General features: G+C 44.3%; 1 protein-coding gene across 1 annotated transcript; it reads left to right on the top strand.

Annotated features, from left to right (window-relative positions):
- Nucleotides 1–4,420: 4,420 nt before the first annotated feature.
- On the top strand, nucleotides 4,421–16,028 carry LOC135523485 (aspartate aminotransferase, cytoplasmic-like). Its single transcript, XM_064950183.1, has 9 exons — nucleotides 4,421–4,643; nucleotides 9,825–10,006; nucleotides 10,273–10,396; nucleotides 12,123–12,235; nucleotides 12,482–12,586; nucleotides 12,713–12,863; nucleotides 13,044–13,209; nucleotides 13,509–13,651; nucleotides 13,972–16,028. Exons 1-9 carry the CDS (start codon nucleotides 4,535–4,537, stop codon nucleotides 14,109–14,111), a joined length of 1,233 nt encoding a protein of 410 aa, XP_064806255.1. The 5' UTR covers nucleotides 4,421–4,534; the 3' UTR covers nucleotides 14,112–16,028.
- The last annotated feature ends 1,349 nt before the right edge of the window (nucleotides 16,029–17,377 follow it).

The following is a 17,377-nucleotide window of genomic DNA, read 5'->3' as shown; positions in this document are numbered from 1 at the left end:
TTTGGTGATTAAATCAATGTACTCCTTTTATTTCATAGTCACATTTTTGATCAATGATTGTGTGGTGAAAGATGTCTAGAAACAAAATGAATGCACAATGAAAGGTTTTGAAGGTAAGACTGGCTGCGTTAAGTGTTTCCAGTTTGGATTTTTGTGCTAAGAGTTTTTAAAATTCACCACATAATTGTGAAAATAGTACCAAAGCGATTAAAAAAACTGTAAGATGAATACAAGTCGCTCTGGATAAGATGGTCTGCTAAATGTAAATGTTAAAATGTGTTCATAGGATGTGTGGACAGAGGTTCCCAGTCTTTGGCCTGCTGCTGCTGTGTTTCTGTATCAATAAAACATCTGTCTGGTCTGGACAGCAATGTTGGAACAAAATCGAAAGGTTGACTTGAGTTCATCTGGCCACAGGCATGTAGGACAGTTTATAGCAATGGTTGCACTCAAACACGGTTGTTATGAATCACACACACACACACACACACACACACACACACACACACACACACACACACACACACACACACACACACACACACACACACACACACACACACACAAGGTAAACATCTTGCTGAGAAAATGCTTGTGTTGCTCCATTACTATGACAGCTTATTTACTTTAAGTCATGACGTCCCATTCTTAAGTATTTAACTCTGTAAATAAATACCGAACTGGAAGAGAAGAACACAGTGCTCTCTCTCTCTCTCTGTAAATTTCAATACAGCAACGATGAGGCATTAACATCATTGTTCATTGTTTAAAATCGATCAGGTTGAATTATGAGCTGTTTGGAGTGAAAGGATGAATTGAAGACCATGGTTATAGGTCAAATATAATATAATTCATAGAGATGTACAGTCAAAGGATGGACGTAGAAACGCAGACATGATCCTACCACTTCCTCCTATTGTTACAGCAGTGCATAGCTACACTGATCTCAGGTCTGGTCACTCAGAGTCAGCTAAACTAAACACTACATCAATCAATTACTGTAGAAGTAAATTTAGTAGGAATCCACGCCTACTACTTTCCCACTTGTGGAGGTCAGGGCTAGTGTGACCGACTGGGTTCAAATCCAGGTTTCCTGCGTTCCACAAGACTATGTTCACTTGGGGACCTGAAGCCTAGACAATAGTTCAGGTAAAAAACATGTTTACGAAGGGTATTTGTTGAAGAGGGAGAAAAAGAGAGACAGTTATAGAAGTAGTGAGGGAGAGAAAGAGAGGCTTGCAGGCCAACATTACTGTATGCTACATTGAATATCCCTCTCAAAGCCATCCCAACCTTTGAAAAGTATTACAACATACATGTAAACATCCTATGTAAACCATTGTCATCTAATGTGGTTTGAAGCTATTGCAACAATGTGGTGAGTTTGTCAGAGTCACTTCCATATATTCTAATATACAAGCATCCCCTGGTCTATATTTGCATTGCAAATCATGTTAAATGGTGTGTTGTAAATGCGTGAGGTGATGTCTGGGATTTCTCAGGTGTGACGGAATGTGTAGACAACTAGGTTTGCATACCTTTGATCAATGGGCCCTGGAAGGGAAGACACGTCTAGCTACTGCATGGATGCAACATCCGTCACTGAACACACACACACACCCACACACACTGAGGCATGTCTGGCTACTGCATGGATGCAACATCCGTCACTGAACACACACACACACCCACACACACTGAGGCATGTCTGGCTACTGCATGGATGCACCATTATTCAGGATCGCTGCATACAAGGGAGGTCCCCGTGTCTCTGTTGTTGGTGTGTCTGATCCCTTGTTGCAGAATTGATGACACTGTCTCAGGAAAACAAACAGTGCGGGAAGCTGAAAGACAGTCACTCAACACAGATCACTGACCCACAGACACACAAGGGCAACACAACATGTGAGCCACGCCAAAAGGTCCCCGCTAGAATTCAGCAGTGTGTGTGTGTGTGTATTCTCGTGGTTGTGTTCTATACCTCCCGTGGAATGTGGTTGTGGCTGTGTGTGTTTGGGCACACGTTTGTGTGTGTGTGTGTTTGGGCACACGTTTGTGTGTGTGAGTGTTTGGTGTCATTGTCTGACATCCGACACAGTCCCTGATAACCTGAAACTCAAATAAAATCACTCTATGAAACAAACAATATTTTCTTCATAATTCTTTCTCTAAATGTTATTGGACTGAGTAGAAACGAAAACTCACTCACTCACTCACTCACCCACCCACTTCCACACGCCCACACCTGCACCCGCCCACGCCCATGCCCACAAGCAGACACACACACACCCAGTGACTGACAGGGGAGGGACTGACAGCCCAGACCTTGGCCCCCCTTGTCTTCTCGGTTGTTTCCAGGCTCCTCTTGGCCCCAGGCCTGAAGCCTGCTCTGCTCAGGGAGCTCAAATCCTATAATTGCTGGCCTGACAGTAACAGGTAACACACACACTGATACCTGGTCCCACCTGGTCGGAAATAATGAAAACATCTGTGTGGGGGGGGGGGGGGGGCCTTCACCATGGCCTTCGAAAAGCCAGACCTTCTTCTGGCAGGAAGGCCCACTGGGGTTACCCTGCACCTGCACCTGGCCTGGGAAGTGAGGTGAAGACCATAGAAATCCCTAAACCTAGAAGCCTTTTTGGGTCAGATGTTGCCTTTCAATAGTGGCCCCAAACAAATGTAATCCAGTATGCTAAGTAAGCTACAGTAAATGACCTTATACGGTACCATGAGTTGGTTAGTATACCATCAGACCAGCCTTCCAGATACCAATAATAACAGTACTGTCAATAGAATGTTATTTGAAGTAACCCACTAACAACACAGAGAGAGTATTGAAGCGTTGAAGCATGACACATGGTGACTCTTCTACTGAGACCTGAGAAATGTTCCGTTCTAGTCCAGGAGACCCGAGGGATGACAGAGCAGAGTAAAGTGGCCTTCATTTATCAACCACTTCACCTCAGACAGACAGCTGAGGGAGAGAGTACACACACACACACACACACACACACACACACACACACACACACACACACACACACACACACACACACACACACACACACACACACACACACACACACACACACACACACACACACACACACACACACGTGAGCGCACACACATGAACAAATACTGCTCTGGAATCAACACGGTTTGGGTTGGATTCAAATCTGCATTGGCATGTTTGCATTCAAACAGAGTTGAAACAGGGATTTTAAACCTGTCAATGGAGCCATGCTGGAAATGTGTCATCATTATTAAGGTGTACTACAGTAGGCTACCTGCACCTAAAGCTTATAGTTCAGTGAAGGTGGTACTTGGTGGAATGAGGAAGAAACAAAAAAACGTATTATGTTTCTCTGTTGAAGAAGTTGCCATAAACATGTTAATGTTGTGTTCCTTGACCAAGATATGATGTCCCTTGGACAACATATAGTAAGTACAAAGAGAGGCTGATGTGTGGCCCAGGGCAGAAATCATGGTGGATCACGAATAACAAGCTTAGGGTGCCACCTTGTGGTTAGATAGAGAAGTGATTTCAAAAGGTTGGGGTGTGTGACGTTACATTTTGACATAGCGTAGCAGAGGTCGTGTTCCCCTGTTCAGATCTCACAACGCCTAGAAAGGAATTTTACGTATCAGTTTACCACATGATATGTTATAGCAATCTGGTGCGCAACGGCGTCGTCGATTACGTGGCACGCAACCACTGATTGATGCATGCAACCCCTGAGCAGAGGAATACGACACAAATATTTTTGATTAAAATGCGAATTAACAAGTGAACACCTTTATCTACAGTGGATGTTATGAGGCGTTGTATTTCCCTGCAAAATGTAGAAACCTCTTAGAAATAAATGTTATTACATAACTATGCAATAACATTGTAGTTATTTTCTAGAGGTTTGTACATTGAAGGGAATCGATTAAATTGCCCCGGGTTGAACTAGTTTATGGCCCGTCATTTGACCGGGCGATACCAGCATCAAGGCATTTTTGTCAGAAAGTAAATCACTTTTACATATGAAAACACAGAATCCTATTAATTACTTTGCTTTTAATTGGCCAGAACTGGGTACCTTGCTCACGGTTCCAAATCAAACGCAATCAACGCTAACACGGTCACTGGGTCATGCCCGGGGTATTCATCGAATCCCCTCCTTTTTGAAGGAAAAAAACAAAACATCGTTAAACCCGTTTATTCATATTCATATTCATATTCAGCGACCGAGATTTGCATATGAACATGTCAATCTCCAATAATGTTTAGTCATTGACACAAACTGTCATTCACGTCACATTATTTCCCCCTTTTCAATCGTCGCTAAGATTGGCTGATGTTTTATCAGCTGGTTGCCCTCAATTTCTATTGGTCAAATCTCTCACACCCATTTTCCACTGACCAAATCCATCCAAATTGAAGGTGAAATTATTTTCCTACCTCGTCCATTAGACTGAACAGCGGGTTGTCACCGGTTGTTTTTCCGTTCTAGCTAACAATTCCGCCTCGGTAATATTCATCATCATGTCATTATTCGGTGAAGTTCCCCAAGCCACTCCAGTGGCGGTTTTCAAACTGTCGAATGATTTCAAAGAGGACCCGAACCCCATGAAGGTGAACCTCGGTGTTGGAGGTAAGAAATGTGATATGACCAGTCCCCCCCTCTTTCTAATTTCCTTAATTTTGTCACTAGAGTCAAATACTTTCTGTTGAAAGAATTTCAAGTAGACAACTGAAATTAATAATGAATGTATGTGTGTTATATTACAACATAGAGTAGGGAGTAAAATGTAGGCAAGCAATACACATTTCAGAACAACTACTAGTCGAATAAGACATGGGGGAGATTACGAATTTTGGGAAAGAATTTTATTTATAGACTAATACACTTCAAACAATTAGCCAAACCCAAAACTGCAGACATTACTATTGCCTCCCCCGCGATCAAACCGCCATAATAAAATTGTATTTATTTCACCTTTATTTAACCAGGTAGGCAAGTTGAGGACAAGTTCTCAATTACAATTGCGACCTGGCCAAGATAAAGCAAAGCAGTTCGACACATACAACAAAACAGAGTTACACATGGAGTAAAACAAACATACAGTCAATAATACAGTAGAAAAATAAGTCTATATACAATGTGAGCAAATGAGGTGAGATAAAGGGGGTAAAGGCAAAAAAAGGCCATGGTGGCGAAGTAAATACAATATAGCAAGTAAAACACTGGAATTGTAGATTTGCAGTGGAAGAATGTGGAAAGTAGAAATAATGGGGTGCGAAGGAGCTAAATAAATAAATACAGTAGGGGAAGAGGTTGTTGTTTCGGCTAAATTATAGATGGGCTATGTACAGGTGCAGTAATCTGTGAGCTGTTCTGACAGCTGGTGCTTAAAGCTAGTGAGGGAGATAAGTGTTTCCAGTTTTCAGAGATTTTTGAAGTTCGTTCCAGTCATTGGCAGCAGAGAACTGGAAGGAGAGGCAGCCAAAGGAGGAATTGGCTTTGGGGGTGACCAGAGAGATATATCTGCTGGAGCGCGTGCTACAGGTGGGTGCTGCAATGGTGACCAGTGAGCTAGGATAAGGGGGGATTTTACCAAGCAGGGTCTTGCAGATGACCTGGAGCCAGTGGTTTTGGCGACAAGTATGAAGCAAGGGCCAGCCAATGAGAGCGTACAGGTCGCAGTGGTGGGTAGTATATGGGGCTTTGGTGACAAAACGGATGGCACTGTGATAGACTGCATCCAATTTATTGAGTAGATTATTGGAGGCTATTTTTTTCAAATGACATCGCCGAAGTTGAGGATGGGTAGGATGGTCAGTTTTACAAGGGTATGTTTGGCAGCATGAGTGAAGGATGCTTTGTAGCGAAATAGGATGCCAATTCTAGATTTAACTTTGGATTGGAGATGTTTGATGTGAGTCTGGAAGGAGAGTTTACAGTCTAACCAGACACCTAGGTATTTGTAGTTGTCCACATATTCTAAGTCAGAACCGTCCAGAGTAGTGATGCTGGATGGGCGGGCAGGTGCAGGCAGCGATCGGTTGAAGAGCATGCATTTAATTTTACTTGTATTTAAGAGTAATTGGAGGCCACGGAAGGAGAGTTGTATGGCATTGAAGCTCATCTGGAGGTTAGTTAACACAGTGTCCAAAGAAGCGCCAGAAGTATACAGAATGGTGTCGTCTGCGTAGAGGTGTAATAGAGAATCACCAGCATCAAGAGCAACATCATTGATGTATACAGAGAAGAAGTCGGCCCAAGAATTGAACCCTGTGGCACCCCCATAGAGACTGCCAGAGGCCCGGACAACAGGCCCTCCGATTTGACACACTGAACTCTATCAGAGAAGTAGTTGGTGAAGCAATCATTTGAGAAACCAAGGCTAACGTTTTTTTATTTAAAAAATGAAATGCAGCCTAACGTGATCATTGATAGCTGCCTTGAAGGACACAAAAAAATGTTCTCTGCTACTAAGATCAGTGAATGTAGGCTAAACTGACAACGGAGTGAAGAGTAGAAATCTCAACTAGCAAGCAACTCATAGCGGTGAAAAAAGTAGTGCGTTCACGCGATGGGGGGGGGTATTCTGGGGGGGGGCGTATTCTGGGGGGGAGATTTTCGGCACAACAGTTATCAAGTAAACAGATGCTAAACAGTAACTAGCCATCTAACGCTACTAGTTGACTGTTAGCTAGCTAATCCTGTATGATTAACTACAATATCCGAAAGACCACCTGAGTTGTCTAGCGGTCTAAGACACTGCATCTCAGTGCTAGAGGCGTCACAACAGACGGGTTCGAAACCAGGCTGTATAACAACTGGCTGTGATTGGGAGTCCCATAGGGCGGCGCGTAATTGGCCCAGTGCCGTCCGGGTTTGACCGGTGTAGGCCTTCATTGTAAATAAGATTTTTTTTCTTAACTGATTTGCCTAGTTATATAAAAGTAAATAAAATGTTGCTGTGGTGCTGCTCCCTGTTTGAAAAAATGTGACCGAATGCATCATCCCTCATCCCTCCCTGTGACATGACTGGATCTGTTCTATGTGGTAAAACCTTTTCACCTATCCAATCAATCATGTTATCCAGATCAGTGTTTAGGCTAGCATACTTCTTCAAAGGAGAAGGTAAGGATGGACTCAGGCTGGACCTGACATGCATGATGTTCTTGCTTGCTCTGCTGATTGATTGTGCAGAATCTACTGTCAAATTTCAATCACATTTATTTTATAAAGCCCTTTTTACATCAGCAGTAGTCACAAAGTACTTGAAACACCAAATGGCAACCAATGCAGATGTAGAAGCACAGTTGCTAGGAAAAACTCTCGAGACAGCTAGGATCCTAGGAAGAAACCTAGAGAAACCAGGCTCTTAGAGGTGGCTGGTCCTCATCTGGCTGTGCCAGTTGTAGATTATAAGAGTACATGGCCATTAAGGCCATGTCATTCTTCAAGAAGTTCAAACGTCCATTGTTGACCAGCAGTGTCAAATAATAGTCTGTGGTTATAGAGGGTGCAACAGGTCAGCACCTCAGGAGTAAATGTCAGTTGACCTTTCATAGCTGAACATTCAGAGGTCGAAATAGCAGGTCCAGGACACGGTAGCACGTCCGATGAACAAGTCAGGGTTCCATAGCTGCAGGCAGAACAGCAGAAACTGGATCAGCAGCACGACCAGGTGGACTGGGGATGGGGACAGCCAAAGTTCATCAGGCCAGGTAGTCCTGAGGCAGGGTCCTATCTCTCAGGTCCTCCGAGAAGAGATGAAAGCGAGAGACAGATTGGAGAATTAGAGGGAGCATACTTAAGATCACACAGGACACCAGATAAGGCAGGAGAATTACACTAGATAGGACAGACTGACCTGAGCCGCCTGGCACATAGACTATTGCAGCATAGATACTGGAGACTGAGACAGGAAGGGTCGGCACAGATAGCATAGCAAGGTCTATAACCTGTAGTTGGCAGTCATCCAAGGAAGTGGCTCTGTCACTGGTGCAGGAACAGACTGGAACAGGCCGGTAGTTGTTGATGTAGATGAATGCGTCATGGTCATATCAGTATTAGTTGTAGCTAGATCAATGGACCGTGGTCATAGAGCAATTCACTCCCATTCACGCTCTCTACGCTGATCCTATGAGAACACTACCCAGAATACACCCCAGTAGTGCACTTTGGGGTGGAATGGAACCACTTCACACTTTGTGACTGTTCTTCTTTCTGGATGTGTGTGTGGAGTGCTGTTAATATGTAACACTGCAGGGCAGAGGCCAAAAGGCTGAAGTCCTGGTGTGTGTGCTGCCTGTGACTGCTTGCTTGGCCTCTCAGGACTACAGGGTTAGCATTGCGCTACGCTAGAGAAATACCATGACATATTCATCTCATAATTCCACTGTCCCGCAGCCCAGGCAGGAAATTCATAAACTTAATCTCCCTCAGGCCTCAGAACAACCAGGAGTTCCTGGGTTCTCAGGCATTATTGCTTAAGTAATCCCTTTCTGTAGTAGGCTAACACTGTGGCTGAAAATAGCCTAGATAACCTAGCTACACCATGTGTTAGCATGCTCAGATATCTTTTTATTTTACTAGGCAAGTCAGTTAAGAACAAATTCTTATTTTCATTGACGGCCTATAAACAGTGGGTTAAATGCCTTGTTCAGGGGCAGAACGACAGATTGCACCTTGTCAGCTCGGCTTGATCTTACAACCTTTCGGTTACTAGTCCAACGCTCTAACCACTAGGCTACCTGCCGCCCCAATAGAGGAGATGGACCCATGTCCACTTAGGAAAATATCTGTTTTCTCTTGAACTTCAGTCACAACTGATACAGTTAGGCCTCGTGCTCTGTTAGAAAGTGGATGTGAATGGAAGTATGTCTACAGACTATTGCTGTCAGTAAGTGAACAGATAAAAGCCTGTTAGACAGGAGTGCCCTGTCCTCATTAGCTCAACACTGTTCACTAGTAAGTTACTAGTGTTGCTGTCTTATCAGTGGTGGCTGGCTGGGGTTTAGGACCACAGGGGAAAGTGCAAGGCTATAGTCTGACATTTGTATCCGGTTGTATCCTGATCTGATAAAACCACTAAAACAAACCTTTGCAAAGTTGGAATTTTATTTCACTTTTATTTATACAGGTAAGTCAATTAGGAAACAAGTTGTTATTTACAATGTGGACCTGTCAGGTAGCGAGTGCAGCACGTATAACACACACAGGTTAAACAATATCATACAATTAACAGTCAAAAATACACATGAAGTTGCCCGCCAGAGACCGAAGGTAGGGAGAGACCGAAGGTAGGGAGAGACCGAAGGTAGGGAGAGACCGAAGGTAGGGAGAGACCGAAGGTAGGCCTAATTACCAATCAGTCTACTTGGGTCTTGCAGAGCAATAATGGGTACTAGTAATAGTGGGTTACTCAACAGGGCAGTAATGCTCCTCTTGGGTGGATTTCTCAACATGCCAGTAATTCTCCTCCTGGGTGGGTTTCTCAACAGGGCAGTAATTATTCTCCTGGGTGGGTTTCTCACCAGGGCAGTAATGCTCCTCCTGGGTGGGTTGCTCAACAGGGCAGCAATGCTCCTACTGAGTGGGTTGCTCAACAGGGCAGTAATGCTCCTCCTGGGTGGGTTGCTCAACAGGGCAGTAATGCCAGCTGCAGAGAAAGCCAGTGTTGGGTTACTGCAAAATGTACAACATCAAGTAAACACAACTCTAGTAAAAACACTTAGCTAGTAGGCTATATTAGGCCCAAATATTGGAAACACTGTATCCCTCCTCAGCCGCTATAGCTAGCCTGTCTCTCCCCTCCAGCCTACAGGACAGATGAGGGCCAGCCCTGGGTGCTGCCCGTGGTTAAGAAGGTGGAAAAGCTCATCGTAGCAGACAACCGTCTGAACCATGAGTACCTCCCCATCCTGGGTCTGCCTGAGTTTAGGTCCTCTGCATCCAAGATCGCCCTGGGAGAAGACAGCCCTGCCATCCAGGAGAACAGGGTAGGGTGGTTCATGAGTTTGTGTTGGTGGGTTGTGTGTGTGTGCTCGATCGTACATATATTGAGTTGAATTTGCATTTAAATTAGTACTGGTGAGCTACATTGCTCTTAAGCAGTTAAGTCATTTATCTAGTCTCTCTCCTCCTCTGTCGCTCTCTCTCTCACCTCTCCCTATCGCTCTCTCACTCTTTCCCGCTCTTCTCTCCCTATCCTCCTCTCTCTCGCTCACTTTCATTCTGTATGTCTGTCTCTCTCTCTCTTTGTCAGGTGGGAGCGGTGCAATGTCTGGGGGGTACAGGTGCTCTGAAGATGGGGGCTGAGTTTCTCAGACGCTGGTACAACGGGCACGACAACATGAAAACACCTGTCTACGTCTCAGCGCCAACCTGGGGTAGGCACACACTGGAACGACAGAACTTAAACAGCTGTCTACATCTCTGATCGTACAGTTGATCCGGAGCTGTATAATCAGACAGATATGACGTGGCAGGGCATGCAAACTATCACAGATTACAAAGGGAAACCCAGCCAACAACTGGAGCCCAGTGACTGGAGCCGACCAGACGAGCTAAATTCCAACACTGAATCATGCATGAGAGCACCAGCTGTAAGACCTTAAAATAGGTTAATATTCACAAGACCGCAGGACCAGGATGTGTATTCAGAACATGCGCTGACCAACTGGAAAACGTCTTCACTGACATTTTCAACCTCTTTCTGACCCAGCCTGTATTACCTACATGGTTCAAGCAGGCCACCATAGTTCATGTGTCCAAGAATGCCAAAGTAACCTGTCTAAATGACTATTGTCCCGTAGCACTCACATCTGTAGCCATGAAATGCTTTGAAAGGCTGGTCATGGCTCACATCAACACCATCATCCTGGCAACAACATATCTGCTACTCTGACCCTTAACCTCTTATTGCTGGATCCCTTTGTTCTCAATTTCCACCTGAAGACATACCCTAATCTAACTGCCTGTAGCTCAGCCCCAGAGGCAGGGATATGCATATTCTTGGTATCACTTGAATGGAAGCATTCTGAAGTTTGTGGAAATGTTAATTGAATGTAGGAGAATATAACACAGTAGATCTGGTGGAAGAAAAGAGACGTTTTCTGTTTTTTATTGTTGTCGCATCATCTTTCACATGTACTAGAATAGGATGCTGGAGATCATTTTGATGGATAACACAAGAGGGCAACTGTAGGTGTGCAATGTTTCAGACTGATAACTTCAGGAATGGGTGAGCTACATGATATTTAGCATGAAGTCACCCAGGTGTCCCACACAAGTTTCCCAAATGTACCCAAGTGGCCGAATTGGTGAAATTACCTAGGGGTGTGTGCTTAGTCCCCTCCTATACTTCTTGTTCACCCTCAACTGTGTGACTCCAACACCATCATTAAGTTTGCTGATGAGACAGCTTACAGGGAGGAGGTCAGTGACTAGCCAAGTTATTATTACTCATTGTGTATTTATTCTTTGTTTTATTCTATTATTATTGATCTTTTTGTCGAGAGCCGTGTGTCCTCCGAAAAACAACCCTGCCAAGCCACACTGCTTATTGACACGCTGCTCACTTAACCTGGAAGCCAGTCACACCAATGTGTTGGAGGAAACACCGTACAACTGGCGATCGAAGTCAGCGTGCATGTGCCCAGCCCGCCACAAGGAGTCGCTAGAGCACGATGGGACAAAAACATTCCGGGCCGGCCAAACCCTCCTCTAACCCGGACGACACTTGGCCAATTGTGTGCTGCCTCATGGGTCTCCCGGCTGTGGCAGGCTGCGACACAGCCTGGGAATAAACCTGGGTGTGTAGGGACGCCTCTAGCACTGCGATGCAGTGCCTTAGACCGCTGCACCACTCGAGAGGCCTTGATATGTTATGTTATCTGGAACTTATACTGCTGGGTTGTCCTCTTAACATTTAACTTTTAGGTGATTTACAAATACAGCATGTTACTTTTTATTTTGGTTCATGGCTCTGCAGTAGAGCCATCAAATAATTTCAGCTAATGTTACAAAGGAGGACTCAAGAAACATGATTTGGAAAATAATTATCTATTAGGGAAAAGGCAGAGTGTTGTAAAACCTGCTCTGTTTTGTTTCTAGAAAACCACAACTCTGTGTTTGCCAACGCTGGGTTTGAGGATGTCCGTCCCTATAAGTACTGGGACGCAGAGAAGCGGGGACTGGATCTTTCCGGTTTCCTAGGTGTCCTGGAGGTGAGCCGCTGACCTCTTAACAGGTGGTGTTGACATGGAGACCAGACCGGCTCCCGAACTCTGAGTTGACCTCACAATAGTGAATATTTAATATCAGAAATGGTCATGTCTACCTTGAAAGTAAATTAGCTTTTTACACACTGTTGAAAATATATGTTCAGCGATACCAACTTCCTGTATCTGCTCCCAGTACTCTGTCATTTAGCTGTCATGTAGTCTAACACTGACCTTTGACCCCGGTCCCAGACTGCACCAAAGCATTCCATCTTCGTTTTGCACGCTTGTGCCCACAACCCCACCGGCACAGACCCTACACACGTGGAGTGGATGCAGGTGGCTGAGGTCATGAAGGTAAAACTGTGTTTGTGTACACGTTATTATAAGAAAATACAATTTTTGTTTTTGGCATGACATCTTTTCTAATTTCTGAAGATTTTTTAAATCTTTGTCCTTTTTCCTTTCTCTCTCTCCCTCCAGAGGAGGAAGCTGTTTGTGTTCTTTGACTCTGCGTATCAGGGCTTTGCGTCAGGCTGTCTGGATAAGGATGCATGGGCAGTGCGCTACTTTGTCACCCAGGGCTTTGAGATGTTCTGTGCCCAGTCCTTCTCCAAGAACTTTGGCCTTTACAGTGAGACAGACCCCCCCCCCCCCACACACACACACACACTCAGTAAGATGCAGGGAAACATAAATGAAACCAAACTGCAGTATGTATTCCTACTCCCACCTCTCACGTTTCACATTACATTCTACATAATGCAATCTGTAAACTGCAGAGACCCGAAATGAAGATTCTGTCTCCTTTCAGATGAACGTGTGGGGAACCTGACCATCGTAGCTCGTGATGCTGACAACGTGAGGAGGGTTCTGTCTCAGATGGAGAAGATTGTCAGGGTAACCTGGTCCAACCCTCCCTCCCAGGGTGCCAGGCTAGTCGCCATTACACTCAACACAGCTGAACTCTTCGCTGAATGGTGGGAACACACACAGGTCCATAGTAGTGTATCCACTCCCAACAGTTCTACATGAGTGTTCAGAGTAATGGCTGGAAGACAATCAACGGATTGGCACTTAACACCTCAAACACATGGTTTGCACCTGTTTGATGCCATTCCAGACATTACTATGAGGCACCCACCCGCAACCTCCTGTAATTTGAAATATATCCTCTCTTAATCCCCTTCTCGTTCTCTCATCCCTTCCTCTCTCTCTCTCCCTCTCCCTCCATCTTCCTTCTCTCCTCCTCTATCCCTCCCCCCTCTCCCTGTTGTAGGAAGGATAATGTGAAGACCATGGCAGACCGTGTGTTGTTGATGAGGGCTTCACTCCAGGCTAAACTGCAGGCTCTGGGAACACCAGGAACATGGGACCACATCACACAGCAGATCGGCATGTTCAGCTTCACTGGCCTCAACCGTGAGTACACACGTACACACACACACACCTTTTGTCTCATCACATACGCTGCTGTTACTGTTTATTATCTGTCCTGTTGCCTGGTGACTCTACCTATATGTACAGTACCCGTCAAAAGTTTGGTCACACCTACTCATTCAATGGTTTTTCTTTATTTGTACTATTTTCTGCATTGTAGAATAATAGTGAAGACAAACTATGAAATAACATATGGAATCCTACAGTAAAGAGCCCTGCTAGTCTACACCTGTTGTTTATGAAGCATTTGATAAATACCATTTGATTTGTTCATACCTTTTTAATATTTTGTCTCTCTCCAGCTAAACAAGTGGAGTACATGATCAAGGAGAGGAGTATCTACCTAATGGCCAGCGGTCGTATCAACATGTGTGGTCTGACCACTAAGAACATCGACTATGTGGCCGAGTCTATCCACGAGACTGTTGTCAACGTCCAGTAGAAGACAACAATACCCTCAGCACTGGCCCCTGTCCACCACCAGCAGTGTGTGCGTATAATGTATTAGACCAAGGGGGAGCCAGCTACGGGCCACATCTGGCCTGCGAGACATTGAAAAAATAAATATATATTTTTTTATAAATCTTTTTTTTTTCTCCCCAATTTCATGGTATCCAATTGGTAGTTATAGTCTTGTCCCATCGCTGCAACTTCCGTACGGACTCGGGAGAGGCGAAGGTCGAGAGCTGTGCATCCTCCGAAACATGCCCCGACCGAGCCAACCGACCATGACCCGACCGACCCAGAAGCCAGCCGCACCAATGTGTCTGAAGAAACACTGAACACCTGGCGACAGTGTCAGTGCGCATGCGCCTGGCCCGCCAAACGAGTCGCTAGAGCGCGATGGGACAAGGAAATTTCGGGCCTGCCAAACCCTCTCCTAACCCGGACGACACTGGGCCAATGCCTCATGGGTCTCCCAGTCACTGCCAGCTGTGACACAGCCTGGGATCGAACCCAGGTCTGTAGTGGCGCCTCAGGCACTGTGATGCAGTGCCTTAGACCGCTGCATCACTCAATGTTAACAAACAATTGGTCCCCCAAAAAATGCGGCGTTCCGTTGAATTTCAAAATCCCAATTTGTCACTCGAGACAAAGTTTGCCCACCCCTGTGTTAGACCAAGCACACAGAAGCCCCCTTCCTAACTCCTAGCGCATCACTGTACGCTGAGCTGATAATGTCACTGCTTGTCTAAAGATATATTCTATTTTAACCCTTAAACTAATGCACAAGGCAGCGTAACAGTTAAAGAGAAGTCTTAATCATTTGTCTGTGTGTCTCTGTGTGTTTGTCATCCCTGTGTGTTTGTCATCCCTGTGTGTTTGTCATCCCTGTGTGTTTGTCATCCCTGTGTGTTTGTCATCCCTGTGTGTTTGTCATCCCTGTGTGTCTTCATCAATACTGCTCGCAGTGGAGAGGGGTGTCATTTCCTTTTGAGTGTTTGTGTTCAGTGGTGTCACGAATAAGCAGTCTGTGTCAGGACATTGTAGATGCTGTGTGGTTCCACACTAAGGCACTGACTGGGTGTCTCTCGACACTTTGAAATGGCTTCCTTTCCTCATCTCCTTCATTGAAACTGATGTTTCTTCCACCTGTCATGTTCAGCCAGATCAGTGATCACGGAGGGAAGGACACAAGGAAAGGAGATATGGAAAATAAGCTATAGTGTTTAAACTATTGAGACACAGGCCAAGTGTGTCTGGGTGTATTAGACTAGCTGGTAATGATGATCTTCCATTGCTTAATCATGTTATTAACATTACAATGTGATTAGTATTGCTGGAGTCGTTCTTGAATTGCTGTGGCATTGGGGACTGGCGTTTTGGCAAAAGAATCTACTTAATTATTCTGGATTGTTTGTTTATTTAAATGTGTTTTGGTATATCCTCCCATTCAACTAAGATGACTGCTTAATGACATTATGATAACATTGTGCCATCGGTAGGAGTAGTAACACCAATGACGGTAACACTAATAACACATTTTAGGTTATTTTCTTAAATTGATGCAACATATACTCAAATCTAAAGTCATTAGCTCTTTGAAAATAATTTTTGACATGATTAATCATTTAGCTCACGGTGTAATTTCCCCACATTTTAACTTGAATAACACAGAGGGACACTTTGGATTTCGACATACCAAAGTATCAATGGAATCTTTCAAATGTATGACATACTGGGTGTGATTAATTAACAATTCTCTTCAATATAGACCCCTCCCTGATAAGTTTACCACTGGAGGGAATGTTCAAGGTTCTTGTTTATATTTGCAATGAGTGATTGTCAAGGCAGGAACACCAAAGACAGACACTTGAGGGACAGACATACTATTTTAAAATAAATAGTTATTTTAATAGCCTCTTTTTGTTTTTATTGATGTATATGATACATTTTTTTTCTCACTTTCTAGCATTAAAAGTAATACATCTAAATCCCAAAAACATGTCTAAACAACTCTACACATCACTACTGGGACAAGCCAATGTCTAAACAACTCTACACATCACTACTGGGACAAGCCAATGTCCAAACAACTCTACACATCACTACTGGGACAAGCCAATGTCTGTACAACTCTACACATCACTACTGGGACAAGCCAATGTCTAAACAACTCTACACATCACTACTGGGACAAGCCAATGTCTAAACAACTCTACACATCACTACTGGGACAAGCCAATGTCCAAACAACTCTACACATCACTACTGGGACAAGCCAATGTCTAAACAACTCTACACATCACTACTGGGACAAGCCAACGTCCAAACAACTCTACACATCACTACTGGGACAAGCCAATGTCTAAACAACTCTACACATCACTACTGGGACAAGCCAATGTCTAAACAACTCTACACATCACTACTGGGACAAGCCAATGTCTGTACAACTCTACACATCACTACTGGGACAAGCCAATGTCTAAACAACTCTACAAATCACTACTGGGACAAGCCAATGTCTAAACAACTCTACACATCACTACTGGGACAAGACAATGTCTGTACAACTCTACACATCACTACTGGGACAAGCCAATGTCTAAACAACTCTACACATCACTACTGGGACAAGCCAATGTCTGTACAACTCTACACATCACTACTGGGACAAGACAATGTCTGTACAACTCTACACATCACTACTGGGACAAGCCAATGTCTAAACAACTCTACACATCACTACTGGGACAAGCCAATGTCTGTACAACTCTACACATCACTACTGGGACAAGCCAATGTCTGTACAACTCTACACATCACTACTGGGACAAGCCAATGTCTGTACAACTCTACACATCACTACTGGGACAAGCCAATGTCTGTACAACTCTACACATCACTACTGGGACAAGCCAATGTCTGTACAACTCTACACATCACTACTGGGACAAGCCAATGTCTGTACAACTCTACACATCACTACTGGGACAAGCCAATGTCTGTACAACTCTACACATCACTACTGGGACAAGCCAATTTGCTTACCCTAAATACTTTAAAAACAATGCATAAACAAAGTTCTGCAGTATAAAGGATAACATATATGTTTAATCATAGATAAACAGTTCAAAACGTTTTTGGTTACATTGATGTGTAACTATTTGTCATTTTAAAGTGATTTTCATGGTTGCAAGAGATGCAAGGATAAGTAATCCTTCTCACCCCCTCCCCCTTAATGATTTAGATGCACTATTGTAA

This window comes from Oncorhynchus masou, chromosome 31, assembly GCF_036934945.1.
Source record: "Oncorhynchus masou masou isolate Uvic2021 chromosome 31, UVic_Omas_1.1, whole genome shotgun sequence".
In the NCBI taxonomy this organism is placed as follows: domain Eukaryota; kingdom Metazoa; phylum Chordata; class Actinopteri; order Salmoniformes; family Salmonidae; genus Oncorhynchus; species Oncorhynchus masou.
The sequence above is the reverse complement of the archived record's forward strand: the minus strand, read 5'-3'. Positions and strand labels throughout refer to the sequence as shown.